Source organism: Exophiala aquamarina, assembly GCF_000709125.1.
Source record: "Exophiala aquamarina CBS 119918 chromosome Unknown aczIA-supercont1.4, whole genome shotgun sequence".
Classification (NCBI taxonomy): domain Eukaryota; kingdom Fungi; phylum Ascomycota; class Eurotiomycetes; order Chaetothyriales; family Herpotrichiellaceae; genus Exophiala; species Exophiala aquamarina.
In genome coordinates, this window is record NW_013550584.1 from 3,907,824 (window position 1) to 3,931,271 (window position 23,448).

The following is a 23,448-nucleotide window of genomic DNA, read 5'->3' on the forward strand; positions in this document are numbered from 1 at the left end:
TCAAGCTTGAACGAGACTTACGAACGCATGCTGTGTAGCATCGACAAAAGTTGGAAGGTAGTAGCGCACCGTGTCTTGGCCTTCTTGTGCTTCTCGGCTCGCCCATTGACCGTTCGGGAGCTCATAGACGCGGCTGCAGTAGATGAGGACTCTGGGCGATTTGATCCTGAGCAAAGAATGGTGAACGCCGACGATCTTCTACAAATATGTCCGGGCCTCATCGAGATTTACAGCGGGAATGCGCTGTTCAGCCGCTATCTCGTCAACATCCGGGAGGAATTGGAACAAACTACCGTCGAGTTTGTTCGGATCGTACACTTCTCTGTGCGAGAATTCCTCATGTCCGACGGCATTTGCCGCGGTCCTGCCGCAGAATTTAAACTATCCCCAGCTTTGTGTCATCAGAAAATCGGTACAGCTTGCCTGATGTATCTCTGCGATACGGAATTCGTGCATCGAAAACTTCGGCCGAGTCTTTCCGCAGACTTCCCTTTCGTCCACTATGCCTTAGAACACTGGCACGTCCACGTGAAATCAAGCAAGACGCAAACGATTGATATCGAGGATATATGGAGCTTGAAACTATTCTCTGAAAAGGCAACGTTTCATCGATGGCTTAGTATTTGTTATGAAGGCTGGGCTCCCAAACCAGAACACCCCGTCGAAGACTGGATGAATGCTTATTCTATATATTCCGCCGCCGAATTCGGCCTCTACAAACTCCTGTGCCATCTATTACAGAGCAACCCCGATGTCAACAAGGATATCGGGTTCTTCGGCAGCGCGCTACAGGCTGCATCGGCACAAGGCTATGAAAAAGTGGTCCAGCGTCTCATCGAGGCCGGAGCGAATATTGACAGCGATGGCGGACACTGCGGAACCGCATTAACATGCGCATCGAAATGGGGTCACGAGAATATAGTCCATATGCTGCTCACCGAAGGGGCGGATGTGAACGGTGGGAGGGGAAATGTACCCGGTGCGTTACACGCTGCAGCTTCTGGTGGGTACGAAAATATAGTCCGGATGCTGCTTCAACGAGGGGCCGACCCCAATAGTAACTTCCGGAAGTTGAATTTAATACAAATCTATCGCACTGCATTGGAGGCTGCGTCGGCTCATGGGAGTGCGAGGGTGGTCGAGATGCTGCTCCGGAAAGGGGCGAAAGTCAACACCAGCGGCGTAGGATTCAGCGGCGCATTGGTACATGCCTCGGGCGATGGCCGCGAGGACGTGGTTAGGATCCTGCTCGCCGCTGGCGCTAAAATCAACGGCGGCGGTGAACGGGATAGCAACGCGTTGAAGGCCGCGGCGGCTTGGGGCCGCGTGAACGTAGTCTCGATATTGTTAGAAGCAGAAGCAAATATGCAGGGCGAGATTTGCGACGCTGGCAGTGATGGAGAAGAAGAAGAAGAAGAAGAAGAGGAAGAAGAAGAGGAAGAAGAAGAAGAAGGAGAAGAAGAAGGAGAAGAAGAAGGAGAAGAAGAAGAAGGGGGAGAAGACGAAGACGATATTACTGTCGATGAAGAATATGATGACTGGGAAGCTGTTCTAAGCGATAGCAGTGACGACAATCTATATGAGTACGACTTCTACTATGATCGAGACCATACAGCCCTCACAGCTGCGTCACGTGGCGGGCGTCTCGACGTGGTCGAACTTTTACTCAAGGAGCGGATGGATCTTATCGCTAGTGATGGTGAAGGCTTCGGCAAGGCACTCTGTGTTGCGTCCAGAGGAGGCCGTCCAAGAATAGTGGAAGTCCTACTCAAAGCTTGGGAGGACAATGATGCGCTCAGAGGCATGCCATTGCTTGATCCAGCACTACAAGCTGCGTGCAAAGGTGGGCACGCAGAAGTGGTGCGGCTGCTGCTAGCAGCTGGGGCGGATGTCAATACTCAGGGAGCATTCGAAGAGGCACAGCGAAGGGGGAAAAAGGAAGTGGTGAAGGTGCTTCTTGATGCCAAAGCAGACGTTAACAAGCAGCCTTGACGCTTTGTGTCACCAGATCCACAACCTGGAGGATCACCATGTTGAGGTTCCATCGCAGCGGCTCGGTGGTTTTACCCAAGACATTGTGGCCCGGAGAGTGCCCTATCATGGCAATGCACCAGGGGTACACATGATAGGGACGCTATTGGGCTCTGCTTTGTCCAGTGTTCCTTTGCCGTGGGCGGTGGTGCAGATGCTCATTAGGTCAAACGCGGACGTTAACGCTGAGCAAACTGTAAATGAACATCAACTGGAATCTGGACAACGTCTGTACAGTACAACGCCATTGATGATGGCATGTACAACAGTGCCGAGGGACCATGCGGATCGAGTGGTGCATCTTCTGCTCGATTCTGGCGCTGACCCCAATGCCAGCTGTGATTACGGGATGCCATCTGAGGACAAGAGTGGGACACCATTGGCGGCGGTGTTGCATGAGGGGCGGGATTGGCTGGCGAAGATCCTCCTTGATGCCGGTGCAGACGAGAGCGCCGTTCCGGACGTCATGCTCAAGTATATACAAGCCCGAATCAGCGAAGGAGTGACGGCCTTGGGTCTACAAAGCAATGAATAGCCCTCTGTGGTTCCTCTCCAAGTACTGCCCTATACATGCTGCCCCAAAGACGGCTGGACTCAGACCAGATTCAACTGCCTAAGGCAACCGGGTGATGGCACGAAAACCAACAGTATATCGAGCCTTGGATGTAAACCCTAGTGGCCATAAAGGTTGGAGCATCCTCTGTCTAAAGGCTTCGACCTTAGCCTCTCACGACCACTTCAAGGAGGAAACGAACCTTCTATAACACCGGTCAAAGTCTTCCCCAGGTCTTCTCTGTGAGTTTCTCATGATGCACGAATACCGCCGTAATCGGGTTCGTATATACAACCTGCAGATAAATCGTCATAGTAGCCCGGTCCTTCCGCGTCACGTACTTGAGTGGCATTGCCTACCATATCATCGTGTGAAGTAGAGAAACAGCCTGCATTACATGCATCAGTTTGGTCATTGACCTCTGTGCCCGCTTTCACCATGGTGTATACGGAGCTTCTAGAACTGGGTGGAGATTGTGGCGTGGTGGAGAGGGCCGATAGGACAAGTGCCGCGCAATAACGGTTCCCGGATTGTCAAGTGTAAGGAACAAGGAGGGTAGCTGACTAATGTTCCATGCAGCTTGGGGATACAGCTATTGGTGATGAGTGACCGCAGCGAGGAGTCTCCGAAATATCTATCTGCTCGGGGTGAGTCTGAAAAGTGGACCATTTACTTCCTGAGGTACGGAGTACACATTCGAAAATATAACGACATCTGGCTGCCATCTTGGGCGGCTGGTTTGCTCGGGTCCGTTGCGTTGGAAAAGAGATCAAGGTGGTCTTGACATCGTGAGATCTACAACATGGTTTAGCGGGCCGGTCGGCCCGCCGGGCCCCTGGCTGACGAATCACGAGTGGCTACCTACCCCAGTGTCGCCAGTCCAGGTACGCCAGTTAAAAAACGCCGAGGCATGTTGGGATGGGGACTGTGAAGGCATGTTAGGACCGCCTTTCAAGGATTAGAGCGGGGACCAAAATAAGGCTTGCATAGGAACGACGAGAAATAATTCACCAGCTCAAATGTCTGTAAGATATTGGCAGCTACTAGACCGTGGAGATAGTATATCATGGCGGCCATTGTCATCTATGTGCGGTGATCAAGATCCGGAACAAAATTCTAGTATATAGCCTCTAGGGTTAGCATCGCTATGTACGTGGTTTTTATCGTTAGTTCTATCGGACTCATAAGATAATGGCTAGCGGGATAAATACAGGCCCTAAACTACCCCCTAGTATTATTGGTTGTTGATTCAACTGGATCTATATACTTCAGCAGTTTGGCCACTCTGCCCGGTTACCACAAGGACACAAATTGTGTCTGATTTTTCTACTTTGCTGACGTTTTCAATCAGTATTTCTATATTGTCGCTCTATGAAAAATTCTCAGTCTCCACAAAGGCGCGCCCTTACCCATTCCTTTCCTCTACATTTCATGAGGTTACAATATACCACTAGGATAACCTCCAAAGCGGCAAGCAGAATCTGTTCGTTCTAGCCAGTAGTGCGCCCCTTCACCTATTGTCGTAGCTTGGTGAACTTATTTTCCGGTAAGTGACACCCTTTCCGAAAGTACCGAATAGATACTAGGCTAAGTGAGCAGGCTAAGCAACGTACCCGCCCGAGTTCATGGATTGGAGTCCGGGGCAGATCTGTTACAGTACGTTGAATGGTTTAGATTCCGTAAGGGCTTTAGATTGTTCCAAATCCAAGCTCGTATCCTCCTAAACTTCGCCCAGGTGATTGAAACATCTCTGTGTTGATTATGGCCAACTATTTGCAGGTAGGCTTGTTGAGGGCCAATTTATCGCGACGTTAGCTCTCCATGTTCGCGTTTCTCGGGTGACGAGGCCTGTCACGGCGAGGCTCCAGGCGCCATATTGATAGCTCAAGACGGTGGAGGCAGGTAAGGACATCGAGGTGATATTCGCAGAAAGAGGGCGAGCCTTCTGGACAGGATCCTGATCAATCCAACCTACGCTGAACACTCTGTGAACGTTTATTTTAGGGTCAAGATAATGACTACCAGCATCCGCTCCTACGTCTTTCATAAAAAGATACTAGCGTTGACGGGTGTGAAGTCGAGGCATCAGCCGCCAAGACAGAACCAGTTCAAGTGATTCTCCTTGTGCAACGGTGCTGAAACTGGCGCCGAGGAGTGTCGAGAATGGCTACTTAATTGAGGTGGAGCTTATGTTTGAATAACCTTTCTCTCTCTCTCTATATATGTACACATGGTGAGATCTGTAAATGTTCTTGACGGGTGTACCCAAGTGAAATGGGTTACAGCAGCCCGGCCCGAAAGACCCCATCGTAGGTGCTTTGCCAAACAGGCCCTGAGGCTGACTTTGCTGCAAGACGTGTCTACCCAAGAAAGCAGATTGATATGGCGTCAATCTGGATGTGCCTGTGAGATCATTGGCGTATTTCCCATCCCTGTGAGCTTCGTTGTTACTGAGACTGGGCAAAATGCACAAACGACAGCGACTCCGCCGGAAGCGTTTTTCAAGCTCAGCATGCCCGATTCACCCCCTTTTGTTTTCGATTTGTCTCTAGGCGTGCAAGGCTGCGCTTATCTGCCTGACTAAGTCAGTACTCACGCGGTCCAGTCGAGGGGGTTGTGTCCCTCCCGGTCGCAGAGTCTCTCCGTGTATGTCGTCCTGACCGGTGATTTCCATGGTCATCTCGGCAACTTTTTGTGAGAGGCAATGACTTCTAATATTGGCCATAGCTCTATTGATCAAGGCTCTAGAGAGACCGGAATCTGGCTTTAGAGAAGTTGAATGAGGTGGGAAATTGAGGGCATTTCCAAACACGTCAATTTAAACTAAGCCTTCGGTATCCTCAAAGGATGCGCTTCTGTGTTGAATACCCAGTCATCAAGACTGATCAGGTCAGGGGGTGAAAACACGAGGTAAAAGTATTTCAGGGTCTCTGCAAGCCAGAAGCTCTAATCGCGAGGAGAGGTCAGCTATGGGGACTCGCGTTGTTACGTTGGGGAAAGGATGACCTACCTCCATGGAATCTCGCTGGACCGGGTTGCCAGTAACAGTGACGCTGTCAATAGCTGCGTTTCCGTACGGGGTGGAAGTAGTCGCTTCGATTGCTTTGAACATGTCCCAAGCTGCTTCCTGGAACTCTTCGAGCCCAGTAATGCGATATAGCAAGAAGACGCTTTCAATCGCTTCCGGACGAAGGATGTAGGAGGGATCTCGCGCATTGCGAAATCCCTTCGGCAAGGATACAAATCCATGTGTGTCCTTGGCAACTTCCTGTCGCCATCGGTTTTCATCCCATTCGCAACCGGCCAAGGACTCGCATGTCACCATGCTAAAAATTTCCGGCATGATGCCCGTCGGGAAGGCTTGATAGGCCCACGCACAGCCTCGGGCAAGCCTTCCACCAGTGTCGACGTGGTCTTGTCGATTGAAAAGGCGGCCTGCTAACGCAAACATGCCTCCTGCAAAACAACCAAGGTGCTGCCCTTCTGGATTGAGTGAGATCGCCCAGTCCACATTGACTGTTCCAGAGAACAAGATATCCTCATTATGTACTGTCATCGGCCGATATAAAAGGTATTTCCGGATGGTGTCGGCTGCTGTAAGGAACATGCTCTCATAGCTTCGGTCGAGTCCACCAAGGAGTGCGTACATTTTGGGCAGGTATTCGTACAGAGAGTCTGCCAGTGCGCCCAAGGTAAAGGAATTCTCTTGGGTGACGTCCACATCCCTCATATTGAAGAATGTTGGCCACATACCCGGAAGCTTGGTGGCATTCTGTGTTGCATGGAGTAATTCGGAAACCCTGGAGATGGCATCGTAGTACTTGGCGTCGCCAGTGATCTGAGAAAGCCGTGTAAATTCTAGAGATAGACTACCCGGACTCGCAGAGGGCACGTGAGAGTCGGCTATAAGATCGCCGTTTTTGGCCTTTTCAAAATCCAACCAAAATGCTGGCATCCGGTTCGGAGTGTCGAAGCCAGCGTAGAGCATATCACCGAGTTCAATAGCTTTTTCCAATAACACAACCTCGTTACTCAACTCATATGCAGATAACAGGCCGCCTAGATGGCGAATAGTAGTTTCAAACATATTGCAAGCTGTATCCATTGTGACGGCCCAATCTATCTGAGCAACTGCTTCCACTGCCTCGTAAAACTCTTTCTTCAGATCCATAATCCATAGCGTATCGAGCGAGTCCACCAGAGTTGCAGCCCACCCCCCAAAGGTATTCTTGCTTGCCGCAGTAAGCGGGGTCAACTCGTCTTTCATCCATGCGAACTGGCGATAGCTCTTCCAATTTCTCTGGAAGGTCTTCTTGACCACATCGCGGCGAGTGGCCTGTATGGTTCCCAGGAACCTGGAATTCTTCGGAAATGAATGTTGGATGCGCGGGAGGCGCTGTGGGACACCCGACGGAGGTGTTGTCAAGGGGTACGGGTCGTGGAACGGTCGAACGGCACTCCAATCGAAACTGCTCTTCGTGATTTTCAGAATCGGCCGGGGTTTTTCGCTGGAAGGCACCAAGTAAAACACCAAAACGATAAATGCCAGAATGGCTGCTAGGACGCGAGGTGTTGATGTCCTGCCCATCGCTACCTGAGCCCAAAGCCAGACATTCAGAATCCCCGAGCAAAGAGGGACTATCTAGGTCTTGGAAATGCAGGCTCCCGAGGGGCATGAGCTGTATATTTATTCTTAGGTCGCTTGTACCGAGTAACTCATTCCCATGCACGCCAACGGTTTGCTCGCGACGATTTTGAGTTGGACTAGAGGTCGATCCCCCTGATTCTCCACAGTGGCATGCATCACTTTGCTTGGAAACGGGTCCATCCCATCCCCTTGCCAGATGGGGCTGGAGAATGTGTGCCTCGGGCCGCAAAGAATGTTTGTGGAGCGAGCGCCTGCTTCGTCTTCATCATGGTTTATCAAGGACAATGTGTGTGTGTGTGTGTGTGTGTGTGTGCGCGGTGCATAATTAATAGAGTGAAAATTCCTGCTGAAGATCTAGCATCAGTGTGCCAACCATTCAAAACTCTATGAAACATTTGTCCTACCAGTTGTTTCAGACCGTAGTGTGATGCCTTGTCCCCTGAGATGTCTCTGGACTCGAAGAGTCGTTCCTGAACGCGCCTTGAAAAGACAAGCTTTTCTAGGCAGGCTTTTGCCCCATATCGTGTCAACTACCCTCACTATCACTATTGGCGATGCCCATAGAAGCATTCTTCCATACCCCGCAAATGCAAACTAGACTTTATCTTACTTACGGAGTACTCGTACCTCTAAACACCACTAATTAAACACGATCGATGGATAGCGCCGAGCTTGAGCAGTGGGCGGGTGCCTTTCAGGTCACGAGCCGCGGCATGCCTCTCAGTTGAACGTTCGGTCGCACAGCAAAAGTTCCAACAAGGCCCTCAGTCAGAAGAAGAGTGTACCGTATATACCACACCCTAGGCGGGCTCTCCTTCAGGCTTCTGCATCTGCAGCGCACGCGAATCTGAATATAATATAATGGCATGATTCCGAGTCTTGCTCCTCCCATGCCATTCAGCTGGTCTCCATACTCAGCAACGCCGCTCATGTCTAAGGTAGAGCCTCGTTGCGGCGGGCGCTGGTGTTGGGAAGGATAGGGTGGCTTCAGTGAGAGAGAGTGCGCAGTCAGGTACTGGTGTGGCTGTGGGTTGAAATGGCGTTCGGTAATGGTGGCCACCCAGAGCCAGACTGTCAGGGGAGGCCGTGAGAGCCTGCTTTTACGCATCAATACGCTTACCAGAACGATGCCATGCGCTGTGTTGGCTGTTGAGCCCTTCTGGACCTTGACATAGCAACTTGTCAACACAGCGGTTTGAGGGCCAAACATGTTGATTGGATACGCTCAATGGTATTAGAAGCCGCTCCTAAGATACCTCGTACTCCAACGAGCAACATAGCAGCATGCAACAAGAAATTACGGCAGAGGACGATCTAGGCGACTTGGAGGCAGCATCATTGGATGTGTGGTGCATGAGGCTGAAACTCTTCTGGGCGTTCCGCTTTCATACCCATGGATGGTAATTACTACATAAGTTGGGCCAGTGTATTTCAAGGTGGTGGCACCGGCAGCTTCGCCACCCTCGCCCTTGGCTTGGCCTCTCGGTGAACCTCTTGCCTACCTAGGTAGGTAAGTCATTCTTCCTCCTCCTTGTTGATGATCGATAGTTGACAGCTACATCAAACATCATCCCAGCCGTGCCAATCCTCCCGAGGAATCTCTAGGTAATGAACGTGTTGTTGTTCTCCCTGCCGAGTGCTCTTGGCCCGGGGATAATCCCATGACATCTCTGGAGGTACCTGGAACATTAGCAGAAGCGGTCAGAGCGGCCTCGCAAAATGCTCGCAATTGATCGCTTGCCTGAATTGCTACAGAGTACATCCATGATCAGGTCGCTGGATTATTGGGCCTTGAGCAAAGAGTGCAGTTTCGTGACTTGAGCCTCTTGCTCAATGGCCCTTCCCCTGTAGGCGCTCGATCTAGCACCCACACGTTTCAAGCAGCGCCGAACAGAAGTTGACCGATGTGAGGGATGGCAAACCTAGCCTCACCGTTGTCGCGGTTAAGAAATACACAATGTCTTGGATTTTCTAGGCCAAATTACTTTCATCGGCAACGATGTCTGCACCTGACCAACCTCTTCCCGCCCAGGCAGGGAAAAGTCGGCTTATTTCTGCTCACTCTTTTCAACTCCATGACAGATCGTGGGTGAAGAGATGGCGACCAGCCTCATTCAGCAAGTTTGCCTTGATATCAACGATCATCGCCATCTCGCCGTTTCTTGCCGGTGTCGTCGTTACTCACATCGAAAATGGAAGGACTGGCGCCATCCTTAATACGCCATTTGGGGACGATGTTAACGATGTTAGCAATGCGCAAACCTTCATGTATCAGCAGTTTCCCACGATCCTGACTGTGGTCTTTGGCATTTGGATCTCAGTGCTTGACCTAGATGTCAAGCGATTGGATCCGTGGTCTCGGCTCTCTAGTGGCAGCTCTTCTGCCATGTTCTCTCTTTATGATACAGATTTCATCTTGAGCGTTGTCTATAAATCCCTCCGTGCTAGGTAGGAGGCTTTATCATTTAGGAACAATATTGACTGATCATTGCTTGTAGGCACTGGGTTTTTGTAGTCTCGTCTTGTTGATGATTCTAGCTACATTTATCGTCCCCACCGCTCAAAACGCGATGTTCACAAGTACCACGAAAGTCGTACGAAGAATTTAACAGTCGGTGCCCCTCAGGCCGTTGTCGATGCCAGCACTCAAACAAAAACGATGACCAATAACTTCCAGGTTGCTGCATATTTCATTGCTTGGCTAGGGCAGAGCCACCCCCTATTCACGACAAATTCCTATACTTTGGCTCCTTTCGATCACTCGACGGTCCAGAAATCAGCACAGATTTCCGTCATTGTTGCCACAACGAGATATTCGGCCGAAGCCAGTTGTTGGAAGCCCGAGGCCGCAGTACATAATACCACGAGTAAGAGAATATCATTTGCGGATGGAAGCGGTTGCCAGACCAAGGATGCATTCGACGATGATGCTTACTGGAATGTCCAGAATTCACAGTATCTGGCTGTTCATATTCCAGTTATGTCTCCAGGATTTGCTTTTGAGGATGGCAACGCCCGCGAAACAAACGCCACCTCGATGTGTCCAAATTTTCCTTAACCGCTTCCTCACTATTTGGTGAGTGTCAGGGCCAAACGCCAATTTAATGAGCGTGCGGAGAAGGACTAGCACTCTTCTGTGAGAATACATATTATAAGGAAGATGGCATCGCTAAGGTGATGCTTTTGAACGAAAGTGTTGTGTCCTTCTCTGCCACAGGACCTCGAGAAGTCCTTTCACAAAGTGATTTCAATAGCTCGCATTTTCAGCGTGTTACTATTGATGGCTAACCGCCAAATTCATACACAGAGAATGGAGGGTATCAGCAGATAGCCCTCGAAATGAATGAGGTCAGTCCAATAACGAATGATGGGCGTACACGAAGTCTCAATTTCAGTGTTCCTGCATATCCGACAGAGAGCTCATACCACATGGTCACCTGGCTGCTCACCTTGGCCCCATCAACGCTGAAAAGTTACCTTAACTCAACAATATTCGCTGAGTCGTATGACAAAACGTACCGGCAATTGTTTGCCTTAGCAATGGGTCGGAATTTTGCCTCGGATCGATCAAACTCACCAATTGACGTCGAATCAGAAACTTTGGCGGACGCAGTCACGTTGGTTCCAGGATTTTTATATGCCACTGAAGCACTCCTGGTGACCACTTTGCTGCTTTTCTTATGGTTGGCGTGGTTTCTGAGTTGTGCACCCCTGGAACTAGTTCGGAATCCGGACTGTCTAGCATAAGGTCTGGATCTAGCACGCTTGCCGGATATCCAAGCAAAGTTCACTCCTTACAGTGATTCTAAAGAGTCCAGCTTGAAGAAACACCTGGGATCAGATACGTTCAAAATTTATATATCATTAGACGGGCGACCGGCATTATTCGTCACGAGCTCGCTGCAGACATCAGCACCCTTTCAGAGGGGCGATCGCACAATTACTTCTCCTTTCCTCAAGCATGCTCCGGCAAGTTCATGGAATTTGTTGGGGCCGACAATAATCTTGATTGCAGGAACTGTAATCTCATTCTTCATGCTGAACAGTCTATCCGGCCGAATCGATGGCATTCGTTTGCCCAGGGAAACGATGTTGCCGTTCAGCTTGCTCTTAGCTTTGCACCTACATTATTCGCAACACTACTGGATATTGCATCAATGCTGTATGTCGAGCACGTTCATGAATCCATTGGAATATCTAAGAAAGTGTGATGCTCCGGCGGAGAGAACCCTGCTCACCACATACACTTCATTACCGCCCGCTGTCCTATTCCCTAGCTCTCCAAGCTAGGGACTACCTCTTAGCTACCTCAGTGTCCTGTCCGTATTGTCAAATTTTCTCACTGTATCGATAGCCGGGCTCTCCACGCAATATATCTGATGACGGATTCTGACTACTAATACATTTTTGATCACCAAGAAGATCCAATTTATACAGTCACCGCCAATAGTTCAGGACTCACAAAGCTACCAACGTGGACAACAATCAACTACGGTTACCTTCCGATCAGTTTCGATGAGATGACGCAGGGTATTCAGGATCCGGAGCTCGAATATGAGACTGTTGGCTATAGTGCTGAGTTAGACTGCGTGGACTTTTTAACAATCCATCCTAATCAGGTTGCCCACTTCGAACTTGGTAATTTTAGAAATAAATCATCGCTATCTTTTGAGTTCTGTTACGGGTACCCAGAAAGCGATTCTGTTCCCTGCAGCGTTGAGGATATGTTGGACTGGGGCATTGATACGCATCTCGCTCCAGTACCAAATAACAAAAGTGCCGCGTATGAATTCCAAGCAACAGTGTTACGACCCAACGATCCGAAGGAGAACCTGATCTGGAATTCTCAGACAAATGAGCAACAAATCGTTCTCGCATGGTTACGGGGTCGTTGGAAAACAAAGGTAGCCTCGTTTCCCGACGGCTTTCATTCCATCTCCAGCGATAACCCTTATTTCGAGTACAATGCCACGGCGATAGCATGTCGTTCTCGTCTCAAAACCCAAAAGTCAATCATACGTATAGATATGGAGGCAAATGTGGTCTCGGAACAACTTCAGGGAAGTCCTGGCTACAGTTCAGCGGTGCGCTTCAACTTGACAAATACGCTCCGAGTCAGTATTCAGGCAGCTGCAAATAAAGAGCCGGACACGAAAATTGGGTGGCGCACGAATGTCATTGTCATTGCGCAGGACTGGCCAAACTACGTCTACATATCGCTTCTCAACAGTACAGATGTCCTCGACCCAGAGAGACCCGTTCCTACGGTTTGAGTTCGCCAGTGAAATAGCGTCGCAAGCTTTCAGGCGCATATTCGCTGCACAAATGTCACTTGATAGGTAATACCACCAACCTACCAATACTTCGTCCGGTACAATCCAAAACGCAACTCTCCACCAAATTGTCCGCCGCGTGCGCGTATGCGGCCGCATCTCATGTCATTGATGATATAGCTGCCGCAGTCGACCGGGCTGGGGAATACAGTACTTCCGGCTCCTTACAGAGAGAGCTTGAAAGATATCGCTTTGGGTCTGGGAATTACATTGGCAAAGATGGTATGCCGCATATCGGGATTGCGAGGGATCCATTTGTGCACAAACTTCAATAGGAATATGAGCATGAATAATATGGAGTAGGGGATCTCGTTAGTGGCTTACAATGATGTCTAAAGCGTGGCTATGCACCATCTGTTCCTTATGATAGCATTAATGGCCAAAATATTGCTTGCAAGGCTTTGAAGGTCAGTTTTCAGTCTGAACGCTCCTCCACCATTTTTAGGTTTGGAAGAGCTTGGACTATGTTCGGACAATTGCTTGTCTCTCAAACTCCTCGGCTGAACTTCAAACATATCCCTGTAATGAAACCAACCTTCCGTGCTTAAGCACCATGTCGAATAAGAGTTGACCACATTCGACACCAAGACGAGAGGTCAAGAAAATCTCACTTGTCAATATCCAAATGTCTCAAAAGAAACAGACAGCGGCGATAATCGGCTCTTCCCTGACAGGACTCATTCTGACCCTCTCCCTTCTCCATCATGGATTGTACCAGCCATCAGAGATCAAGCTTTATGATCTGCGAAGCTCAGACACTGTAGATCCAGCCAGCTCCAGCGGAGTAGTGCTGACTCCAAATGGTCTGAAAGTCCTGGACTCTCTTGGAATCTTGGATCGCTTTGGCCATCTCTGCTGGCTCTCTGAATACCGGACGTTCAAGAACGACCGAGATGAGACGGTTCGAAAGACGCTCATTGCTAATGAAGGGTTATACGGGTATAAGAATCACCGCGTATGGAGAAGGGTGTTATTGAATGTCTTGCTGGAGATGGTCCAGGAGAGTGGTGTTGAGATTCGCTGGAAGTCAAGATTTGAAGGCGTCGTGAGTGAGGGCGAGGACCAGGTTGTTTTCAAGGTCAATGGGCAGAAACAGGCGGTGGGAATGCTCATTGGTGCAGATGGAATTCATTCGACTGTCAGGAAGTACCTCTGCCTTGACGTCAAGCCAGAGTATACCGGGGTGTTGGGAGTGTTGAGCCATATTCGGTGGGATGCGGTTCAATGGCCTTATGCAGATTACGAAAGAGCGTGCACCATTCAAGGAAAACCAGGAGCATTGGTTCTTATGCCTGAGGATCGCGCTGGCTCTGTCATCATGGTTGCAATGCAGATAAAAATGGAAGAACAAAGCAGAGAGAAATGGGAAGCACTGGCAAAGGACAAAGAGTGGATGTCTCAATACTTCAGAAAGGGATATGAGGACTGGGGCGACACCGCGAAAAGCATTATCGACGCCGTCACCCGTGATCCTGAGACCTTATACATGTGGCCATTCATGCGAATGGCTCGGCTGGAAAGATGGTACTCGGATACAGGGAGAGTGGTCATCATGGGTGATGCTGCTCATGCCCTACCTCCCAGCTCCGGGCAGGGCATCAGCCAGACCTTGGAAGACGTCTACACTTTCACCGAGCTGTTGAAGGCACCGCACATGAAGGACTGGAAGACGAGACTTGGGTTCTGGCAGCGACTACGCCAGGAACGAATTGATGCAGTGTTTGACTGGGCGACGAATGCAACCAATGTGCAAAGACTTCCACAGGCAGATAGGGATAAGCTGGTGAAGGAGGGCAAGGCCAAAGACGCGAATGCTACCGAGGGGTTTGACGATATGCGTTGGCTGTACCGGCCTGAGGTAGATAGCAAGATCAGCGACTGGCTTGAGTCGGAGAGGTGAAGTCCATCGTGCATGGAAGTGTTTCGTTTTCGTCTTCGTCTGCGACGGTTCCTATGTGAGAGAGCGCAACAATGTGGATCGCCCTCGAAGCATGCCCTGATCTGTACTACTCTCTGAATCAATGGTAACCTTATAATGCTATGCTATGTATGACCATCAGTGTACGGCTGTGGAAAGACCGTCTCTGATTGATGGACTGACATTCCTTCCAATGACTTCAACCTGTTTTCCTTGCCTTGGAGGGATGCGGATCCATGGAGCCATGTAACCAACGTGGTTGCCCTCAGCTGTTTTCTATACTGCTGGAGATGCTGGTCGACTCAGCCACGGACTTCTTGCCACTCACGGAGCGGCCACCGGTGCATCGACTTGGAGCCTCGCTAAATCGCGTCGGAACACGGTTTAAGAGGATGAAGTGAGAACTGTCCAATTGGAATCCGCGCAATAAGCCAAGCCCGATCCTTCCATTCCCGGATTGACCTTCTCCGGCTTGAACGTCCGTACGTGTGATTCTTCAGTCTTTGCCCTCGAATCTTCGTATCCATTATCTTGGAATGCTGCCGGATTGCCGTGCTCTAGAACGACATGCAGCTTCTGTACACAGCCGATCAAGGCAAAGGCCGGATCGGCTCATTAACTTTACTACAGTTCCCCGAAGGGGAGGATGAATATATAAAAGTTCAACAAGTAGCTCTCGAGGTCTGGTCAGGCTTTTCATTATTTGAACATGTTCCAAGGAGTCTCTCGGACCACTCAATTCAATTACATGCCCAGTAGCATAATAGGATTGAATAGAAATTCGCGCCACTTTTGAAATATCAAAAAGAGCAACATATACGTCCGACAAGATGTCACCAATCGCCGTTCCCGCAGAGCGAAACTACAGCATCGCAACGATTCCCGCAGATGGGATCGGACCAGAAGTGATCGAAGCTGGCGTCGAAGTATTGAAGACACTCAGCGCAGCATCCGGCGATTTCAGACTAGAATTCGAAGACTACGACTGGAGCTCAGAAACATACAAGAAAACGGGCAAGTACATCCCAGACGGGGGGCTGGAAGACCTGAAGAAGCACGACGCTATCCTCTTCGGCGCCGTGGGTGCTCCCGGTAAGTCCTCATTCTTCTGATCCCATACATCGCCCGAAAGCAATCGTAAGTCACTCGATAGCATACTAACAGCTTAAACAATAGACGTCCCCGACCACATCTCGCTGTGGGGCCTCCGCCTAGCGATCTGCCAACCACTACAACAATACGCCAACGTGCGGCCAACGAAGATCTTCCGGGGCACGCAATCACCGCTACGCAACGCAACACCTGGCTCCCTCGATTGGGTTATCATCCGCGAGAACAGCGAAGGCGAGTATGCCGGGCACGGCGGACGATCGCACCGAGGCCATGCCTGGGAGACAGCGACGGAAGTGTCCATCTTCACGCGGCACGCCGTCGAGCGCATCATCCGCTTCGCGTTCGAGGTCGCGCAGAAACGCCCGCGCAAGCATCTCACAGTCGTGACGAAGAGTAATGCCCAGCGGAACGGAATGGTGCTCTGGGATGAGATCGCTGCTGAAGTCGCGAAGGAGTTCGCAGATGTTACCGTGGAGAAGATGCTCGTCGATGCCATGACGTGTCGCATGGTGCTGAAGCCGGAGAGTTTGGATACGATTGTTGCCACGAACCTGGTATGTTCGAGCTTACACTCCTGACACCCAATCCTTGTCTGACCTCAAATTACAAACTAACACCCCTCCTCTTCCCACCAGCACGCCGACATCCTCTCCGACCTGGCCGCCGCGCTGGCAGGCAGCATCGGGATCGCACCGACGTCCAATCTGGACCCCACACGCCAGAATCCCAGCATGTTCGAGCCCATCCACGGCTCCGCATTCGACATCACGGGGCAGGGCGTCGCCAACCCGGTCGCGACATTCTGGACCGCGGCCGAGATGCTCGCGTGGCTGGGCGAAGACGCCGCCGCACAGCGCCTGCTCGAATGCGTCGAGCGCGTCTGTGAGAGCGGGGTGGTCACGAAGGATCTCGGTGGCAATGCAAAGACCGCGGATGTTACGCGCGCGGTTTGTGACGAGATCACAAGGAGTTTCGAGGCGGCGAAGGCCAAGTAGCGTGGTGTGATATCTATCCTGTTGAGGGAGAAGCGCGTTTTTATGTTGACGCCGTTGAGTAAAGGGAAAAGAAGTTTCGGCTTTCTTCCATTTTTATTTGTATATTTTTTTCTTTGGATCTCTTGCCAGGATTCTACCCGGGGGGCGTTGCAGAAGGAAAATACATAGCATGTGCCTTTCGATCCTGATTCTTGCTTTGAGCCACCAACAACCTAAAAATAGGATGGCTTTGTATATGAGCCAACGCAGGTATGCAGTCAAAGCAGAAACCGTCTATCGATCCTTGATCCTCAGTGTCTCCTGGCCATCATCCTCCTGCATGGAAGTTCACGAACTAATGTATCCTGGTCTCGCTTTGTGACTGTGGCTGAAACGAACCACACCCTCCTTGCCTCTTGTGAAGACAAGATAGGAAACGTAGGGTGGAAAAGCTGTTGGCGGTTTAGGGCATATAATCAGTGAGGCCACCTGCTGCTTCCGGAGATGGCAAGTTTGAGTCTGCCTTGGAGACGTAACGGCTGCATCGCTTCGAGACTAAAGATAGGCAGGTTCCTTGACACAGTATTCTGCACTTTCCGAGGATAAAATCCAGTGACTCAATCATCGTGTGTGGTCTGCATGCAGTACGAGTAATTTTCTCCATTAGGGCCGAGATGCACTTATCAAGATGCATCTCGCCAATATTGGTCACTAAACCAATCCATAATCGTGCAAAATCTCCGTCAGCATCACTGACTAAACTATCCCCTGCTTTCCCAGGCTCTGACCATGGCCCTCTGCTTGAGTTCGCTCTCTTGCATCTCCAATCGACTCAAAGACCTGCGAACCAAGTCTTGTTCAAACCTAATCTCAGCCAACTGCGCTTTGGCCCACGTCTTGTGTCTCTGGCAGTTCTTCACTATACAAACTCCACCTTTCTTGAGCGCTTTCTTGTCCTCTTCGTCTTCCTCCTCGGCTGCATGTACACCATTGACACCATTGGACAGTTTTCTCATTGTCGAGTCATTCTCATCAGGAGGACCGATCTTGCCATTGGCACCAGCGTCCAGTATGGCCTTTCCGCCTCGATCAGTATACCACCTACTGAATTCTTCGTCGCTCCAGGCTAGCCGTGGGTCGAAGCCACAAAAATCCTTGCCTTTTGGATTGGCTTTCCTGACTTCATCCGTAATGGTGGCTGAGCGAGTTTTGATGAGCTCGAGTAGTGCCTCTCTTGCGCTTAGTAGTTTACTACGAGAATTGAACTTCTGTACTTGCTCCTGAATGCTGGCCATTTTGGCCGATTCGAGTTCATCATACACAAGGGAGATGGGCTTCGTGTCCGTCATATCGTCATCCCCCGGTGGAGTGTCTGGCCTTTTCCCAAGATTCCTCCATTCGTCGATGGTTTTGCATTTTTCAATCAACGCCTTGACTTCAGCGGCCCGTAGAGCACCTGCCCGGTTGGGAAGCTCATCGTCGTCTAAGCTGCTGTCTGTTTCATAGTCGGTCTTCTCATCCTCGCTATACGCTGGAGTGGCAAGGCGGCTGTTATCATTCAGTACTTCTGCCAGATCGCCATTGGCCAGTGGATTAATAGGCTTGGGGATTGTGTGACGAGCTTCCATTTTGATCGCCTTCTTTCGCAACTTTTTGGACTTGTTGGCTTCCATAATGTGCTGGCCATCTCTGCTTGATTGAGCCGCAGGGTCACCCCTTTGAACTAGCTCAACAAAGAACATCCTTCCACAAACATCGGAACAATACTTGCTAGGAGGATCTTGCATGACGCGTGCAGGTTTGCGGCAGTCTTTCCTTCGGCACATTCGTTTCCAAGTGGTGTGAAGGCCCGGTTTCATGCAGGTGGGACAAATGTACTTATCGATTAACTCACCATCACGTTCTCTGATGTTGACACAGTTCCCATGAAACCATTCTTCACACCCACCATCACAAGCGATCATCCATGTGTGATTATCGCCTTTCCGGCAGATGCAAAAGATCTCACCGTCATCGTTTGAGCTACCAGAAGTTTCTGCAACAGAGCTTGAGCGGGAACGGGACTGGGAGGCAACAGAGGCGGCTCGTGAGGAGACTGGAGTTGCAGAAGGTCTCGGGCTGGTAGCAGAATTTTGTTTTCTGAGCTTTGAACTCGGCAAATGTTTGAGTTGTGTCGAAGGAGTGACACTAGGAGACCGGGGGTTTGATCTTACGTAGGATGGACTAGGCTCTGAATCATTTAATTTTGCTCTTTTGTTCGACGCAGGGGAGGGTTTTGATTTGGCGACACCTTTCTTTTTGAAGGCGGCTGGGGAGGATTTGGAGGACTCGATCGGAGCGGGACGCTTCTTACCAGCCACAGGAGCTGGGCTAGCGAAGGGTTCCATGGACGGAGCGCGTGATCCGGTAACGGAGGGCTCCTTCTTCAAAGTGGAAATAGCGGGTGCAGGTGGAGGAGACGTGGGTAGAATGGATGGTGGATCTTCGACAGGTGGATGTTGAGCTTGTGCTGGAGGCTGGGCCTCATAATGTGCCTGTTGGGGGCCGTGACTTTCCTGGTCTTTGTCACTATGATCGGGTTTGAGGGGGTGTTCAGGTCGATCTGGTTTTGACGGCTTTGGGGGTGTAGCAGGAGGCCCTCTGGCGATGATGTCCTCAAGGGGCTCGCTTGGTTCACCTGTAATGGGATCGACGACAATTTCAAGACTGCGCACAGGTTCCCAGGTCTTTGTATTGTGAATTTTGGATATGTGATCGCGTACAGATCGTCGACGGGTGAACAACTTGTTACATAAATAACAAAGGTATCGTCGGTCGGTATGTTGACCTTCATTTTTAGAGGAATGAACAGAAGACTTTGGGGCCGCGTTAGGATCTTGTTTAGGTTTGGTTGAATGCTTTGGGCGCGGTTTAGAACTAGAGGGCTTTGTAGAGGACGCTGGAGAGTTGGTAGAAGGGGGTTCATCGTCGAGCGGAGGATAATTGCTGTCGACATTCTCTTGCTTGACCTGGGTGGAATCGGTCATGTTCAGATCGACGTCATTATTCGCGGTTTGTTCCAAGGCAGTCGCAGCAGACTGCGCGATGGCAGCGAGGGCATCTTGCGCAATTGGCGCACTGTTGTCGGCCTGGAAGAGTTCGGGCGCAAAGGCGGAGGGAGCAGATGCTGAAAGGTTCATACTGTGTAGAATACTGTCAGATATAAAGGAGGAGGAAGGCAGGGAGGCTTACGCTGGGGGAGGGGCAGTGGTGGCAGTAATTGTAGGAGCGGCACCAGAAGGAGAAGCAGTCGGAGGAACAGGATTCAGTAAATTGTCGAGAGGTGACATTGTGAATTGAGGGGAGTCGGTAGAGCGAAGACTGAATTAGGCGAAGGAATCAAGAGCCACAATGATGGCGCAAAGAGAAATGCATGATTATGTCGGTAACGGAGTTCACCTGCAATGGCAGGATTCAGGATGTTCAGTTAAGCAACCCGATCGTTGATGGAAAATTCACATCAAGATGAAATGAGACGCAGACGCAGGTGTAGTGGTAGATGGAAATTGGGTTGTCGAGGGATCGAGCGCGCGCCTGTCTTCACGATCTGACGCGCGGGCAGAAAGAGACGCGATTATGAAAAGAGACTAGCCCGTCCGTGAGGAGATAAGCACGTGACACCTCTGGAAGACACTAGCTAAATTGGGCATCGGCTGCACGTGAGAATTTCCATTAGTCATGCCGTATGAGATACGGTACCACGCAGTACCTCGCAGCATGTCCCACGTTGTATTAGATATTCCGTATTTTACACGAGTGTAGGTGCGCGCACGGTTGCAGCTGCGGCTGCGGCTGCGGCTGCACTTGTCGTTGCAGAGCTCCTCCTCTTCTGCTTCCAGGTGGTTATAGGCGGCAGGCAACTACCTGTTGGTACGAGGAATCCTCGACCCTCGACCCTCGACCCTCGACCCTCGCAGACGAATGCCGAGGAACATGCAAGTCGATAAGACGTCATTCCATCGAAAGATACAAAGTGACAAGTTCCTGTGTCTCGTACCTGTGTACTTCCTGTACCATTGCACTACTTGGTACCCTATGTACTACAACCCCATCCTTCGAGCCATATAACTTCCTCCGTACTGACTCGGTCTGCGATAGCCTGATCTAGTGACTCCCATCGCGCACCTCACGCCTCAGACCTCATACTTCACTTCATATCTCTTCAACTTTTTCCACTCTTCTCGCCATGCCGCCGCTTCACTACCAGCTCCCTTGAACACTTCAGCCCATGCCGCCCGCAAACTCTCCATCTGTAAGCAGATCACCACGTCTGCTGGGTGGCACTCCATCTCCTGCTGACTAGATTCCAGGATACTCGTCCATCCACCCCTCCTATCAATCCCTCGTCTCCCTCCTCCCCCTCTTATCTGTCCCAACTCGAAGCAGCCATCTCCACTCCCGTCCCTGATCTGGCATCCACTCTCAATCTCACCCCTCGACAACCGCCTGCCAGTCATGCCTTGCCTGAAATCCCCTCCATAGATCACTTTGAACACCCCTTCTTGATGGACGAACAACTCCCCTCAAACAATCATCTATCTGATGAGAGTGACGACGAACTGGACAGGTCCAGTACTGCTGCGGCCAACGTCGATCCTGCCGCTCGAAGAGATCTGCTGCGTCTTGAGAGAGCCCTCCAAGACTACCGCACAGCTCGCACTGCCTTGAGGGCTGGCCGTTCCTCCGACTATCCTCCTGTCCCAACTGCTAGCGCTCTGCGAGCCTACTGGCATGAGGAACCCGTCGACTCTGACGGGACCACGAGACCCTGGCTGCCTCCTCTCACTTTCTCTTCTTCTACAGGCCCCCACCGAGATCATGCTCAACGACTTCAATATGCCCGCGTGTACGCTCAACGGGAACGCGAACGTGAGCGGGAACGACGTCATCATGAAATGCCCCCAAACTTGACCACCCGCAGAGAACGCCAGAGAGACGAAGCCTTTGCCCGTGTCCGAAATCTCATTCGTTATCTCTCTCAACTCAGACATACTGGTGTTCAAGGAGGACTCGAACTGGCCCGGCATCTCGGCTTGGATTCTCTCTACGAGTCTGAAGAAGCCAATCTCCCCAGTGATCTCCCCATGCATGTCAACAGTCTTCCCATCCCCCAGTACTCCTCATGGCTGCAACCGGGAATGGTCTGGCACGGGCTCCAATCCACTGATCGGGAGCCTCTCCGCTCTGTTTCATTCACGGGATCCAGCGCTCGTAGAGAGAGGCAACGAGACGTTCTCCGCAGAACTCTGAATCGCAGACGAGAGTTTTTGGGTCTCACCTCTGATTCTCTTCTGGATGACCCTAGTCTGTTGGCCTCCGACAGCCTCGCAGATCCTGACCGTTGGCTATCGGATCTCCGTCAGAGTACAGATGGCCGCTGGGCTTTCTGGTCCGGCTCAAATCCTTCTCGCCATGTTTCCTCACAACTTCCAGAACCCCCTACCTCGGATCACTGGCCCGTCAAGGTCACAATTCATTCAGTGGACTACAGGTCAATGACTTTGACTGGCACCATGTCCGCAAGTCATATCCCCGATAAATCCTCATCTTTCCACGAGACAGTGCCTGAACAGCCAGGCATTCAAACTAGCATGTCCTCTTTTTTCACTGGTGAAATCATTGATTTCCGTCAGCAGCCACTTGAAACTGAACTGGAAGGTCGCAATTACAACGTGGGTGGTTTAGACGTTGATGCACGCTATTGGGCCCGCCTTGGCCCCTTCCGAGAAGAGATCAATAAGGTCAAGAATTTACGTGGTAAATGTCGCAGTGCTTATAACCAGGATAGTCGCTTGTGGGATGCTTTTCGCAAAGCTGCTGCTGCCGACAACGAAAACAAAGACCTCGCTCCCGATTTGCGCCACTCTACTACAACTTCCAATCCAGTTCAAAGTCGTGAACCTGCTGAAACGGAACCAGAATCAAACAAGGAGGCTGAGGATGATGAGATCATGTCACGCAGTCTCGGTAGCGCTAAATGGATCGAAGAGAAACTGGGTAGGGAGTGGATCTTGATGCGCTGGAAAGAGCGTTGTTTTGTCACTCCCATTTCTTCGTCACCCAGCACTTCACCACGGGCAGATAATACAAGAACTATCTTAACAACCACATCAGGCCCAGGGGTCACTGTTGGTGGGACAAATTCCATTACCAGCACATCGTGGGGTCTAACCATATCTGGATTTTACTATATCGCACTGAATCGTCTCACTGGTGAGATTGATGGTCTTTATTATGATCCAGGTTCACAGCCTTATCAAGCCCTAAAAATGGTTCCAGAGGGTGCTTCTACGAAGGGTCTGGGCACTGCTACTGATGCTCGGCCCAGTGAAGGAACCTTGAATCGCAGCATCCAAAATGGAATGAATTGTGGTTGTGGGGACCCACAGTGTAGAGATCGTCCTGGGATCAAGAAATGGTTTCCATCGCTTGAGTTTCGCTGATAGGCGTATTGTCGAAGTCTTTGCTTGGATACTACTTCCTGTGCAGGAGTCTACCGAGATTAACGCACCAAAAGGATGAGAGAGGACTTCGCTCCTTGATCGATCAAAGTGCTTGAACGACTTTCTGGTTCAAGACCTAGCTACACGTCGCATTTTTTCGGATACCGATAATCAAATAAAGCATCTTTATTGCAGCTCTTGTTCATCGATACACCATGGCTACGTCGATTGGCTAGAGTAAGTTGTTCGCTGATGACAGTGACATTTCGTTCGACCAGGTCACCACCAATAGGGCCTATCTGTCACCATGTCCTGGACGGCCCAGGTCTAGGTCACTGGAAGTGTGTGCTGCCTTGAATTTGCGACTGCCTGTAGCACAATCCCTTCATGATAGCG

The 23,448-nt window shown here is 50.6% G+C and overlaps 8 protein-coding genes across 8 annotated transcripts; 6 read left to right on the top strand and 2 right to left on the bottom strand.

Annotated features, from left to right (window-relative positions):
• Positions 1-177: 177 nt before the first annotated feature.
• On the top strand, positions 178-1,992 carry A1O9_06506 (uncharacterized protein; the record flags this gene model as incomplete). Its single annotated transcript, XM_013405716.1, has 1 exon — positions 178-1,992. One exon carries the CDS (start codon positions 178-180, stop codon positions 1,990-1,992), a length of 1,815 nt encoding a protein of 604 aa, XP_013261170.1.
• A 3,415-nt stretch (positions 1,993-5,407) lies between these two features.
• On the bottom strand, positions 5,408-7,172 carry A1O9_06507 (uncharacterized protein; the record flags this gene model as incomplete). Its single annotated transcript, XM_013405717.1, has 2 exons — positions 5,408-5,530; positions 5,595-7,172. The coding sequence occupies 2 exons, from the start codon at positions 7,170-7,172 to the stop codon at positions 5,408-5,410; spliced, it is 1,701 nt and encodes a 566-aa protein (XP_013261171.1).
• A 2,059-nt stretch (positions 7,173-9,231) lies between these two features.
• Positions 9,232-10,290, top strand: A1O9_06508 (uncharacterized protein; the record flags this gene model as incomplete). Its single annotated transcript, XM_013405718.1, has 2 exons — positions 9,232-9,680; positions 9,771-10,290. The coding sequence occupies 2 exons, from the start codon at positions 9,232-9,234 to the stop codon at positions 10,288-10,290; spliced, it is 969 nt and encodes a 322-aa protein (XP_013261172.1).
• Positions 10,291-10,661: 371 nt separating this feature from the next.
• A1O9_06509 (uncharacterized protein) lies at positions 10,662-12,505 on the top strand (the record flags this gene model as incomplete). Its single annotated transcript, XM_013405719.1, has 2 exons — positions 10,662-10,889; positions 11,852-12,505. 2 exons carry the CDS (start codon positions 10,662-10,664, stop codon positions 12,503-12,505), a joined length of 882 nt encoding a protein of 293 aa, XP_013261173.1.
• Positions 12,506-13,190: 685 nt separating this feature from the next.
• On the top strand, positions 13,191-14,465 carry A1O9_06510 (uncharacterized protein; the record flags this gene model as incomplete). Its single annotated transcript, XM_013405720.1, has 1 exon — positions 13,191-14,465. The coding sequence occupies one exon, from the start codon at positions 13,191-13,193 to the stop codon at positions 14,463-14,465; it is 1,275 nt and encodes a 424-aa protein (XP_013261174.1).
• Positions 14,466-15,313: 848 nt separating this feature from the next.
• A1O9_06511 (tartrate dehydrogenase/decarboxylase ttuC') lies at positions 15,314-16,591 on the top strand (the record flags this gene model as incomplete). Its single annotated transcript, XM_013405721.1, has 3 exons — positions 15,314-15,575; positions 15,660-16,150; positions 16,232-16,591. The coding sequence occupies 3 exons, from the start codon at positions 15,314-15,316 to the stop codon at positions 16,589-16,591; spliced, it is 1,113 nt and encodes a 370-aa protein (XP_013261175.1).
• Positions 16,592-17,331: 740 nt separating this feature from the next.
• Positions 17,332-19,749, bottom strand: A1O9_06512 (uncharacterized protein; the record flags this gene model as incomplete). Its single annotated transcript, XM_013405722.1, has 1 exon — positions 17,332-19,749. One exon carries the CDS (start codon positions 19,747-19,749, stop codon positions 17,332-17,334), a length of 2,418 nt encoding a protein of 805 aa, XP_013261176.1.
• A 1,365-nt stretch (positions 19,750-21,114) lies between these two features.
• Positions 21,115-23,052, top strand: A1O9_06513 (uncharacterized protein; the record flags this gene model as incomplete). The annotated part of the gene is made up of 1 exon (XM_013405723.1): positions 21,115-23,052. One exon carries the CDS (start codon positions 21,115-21,117, stop codon positions 23,050-23,052), a length of 1,938 nt encoding a protein of 645 aa, XP_013261177.1.
• Positions 23,053-23,448: the final 396 nt, after the last annotated feature.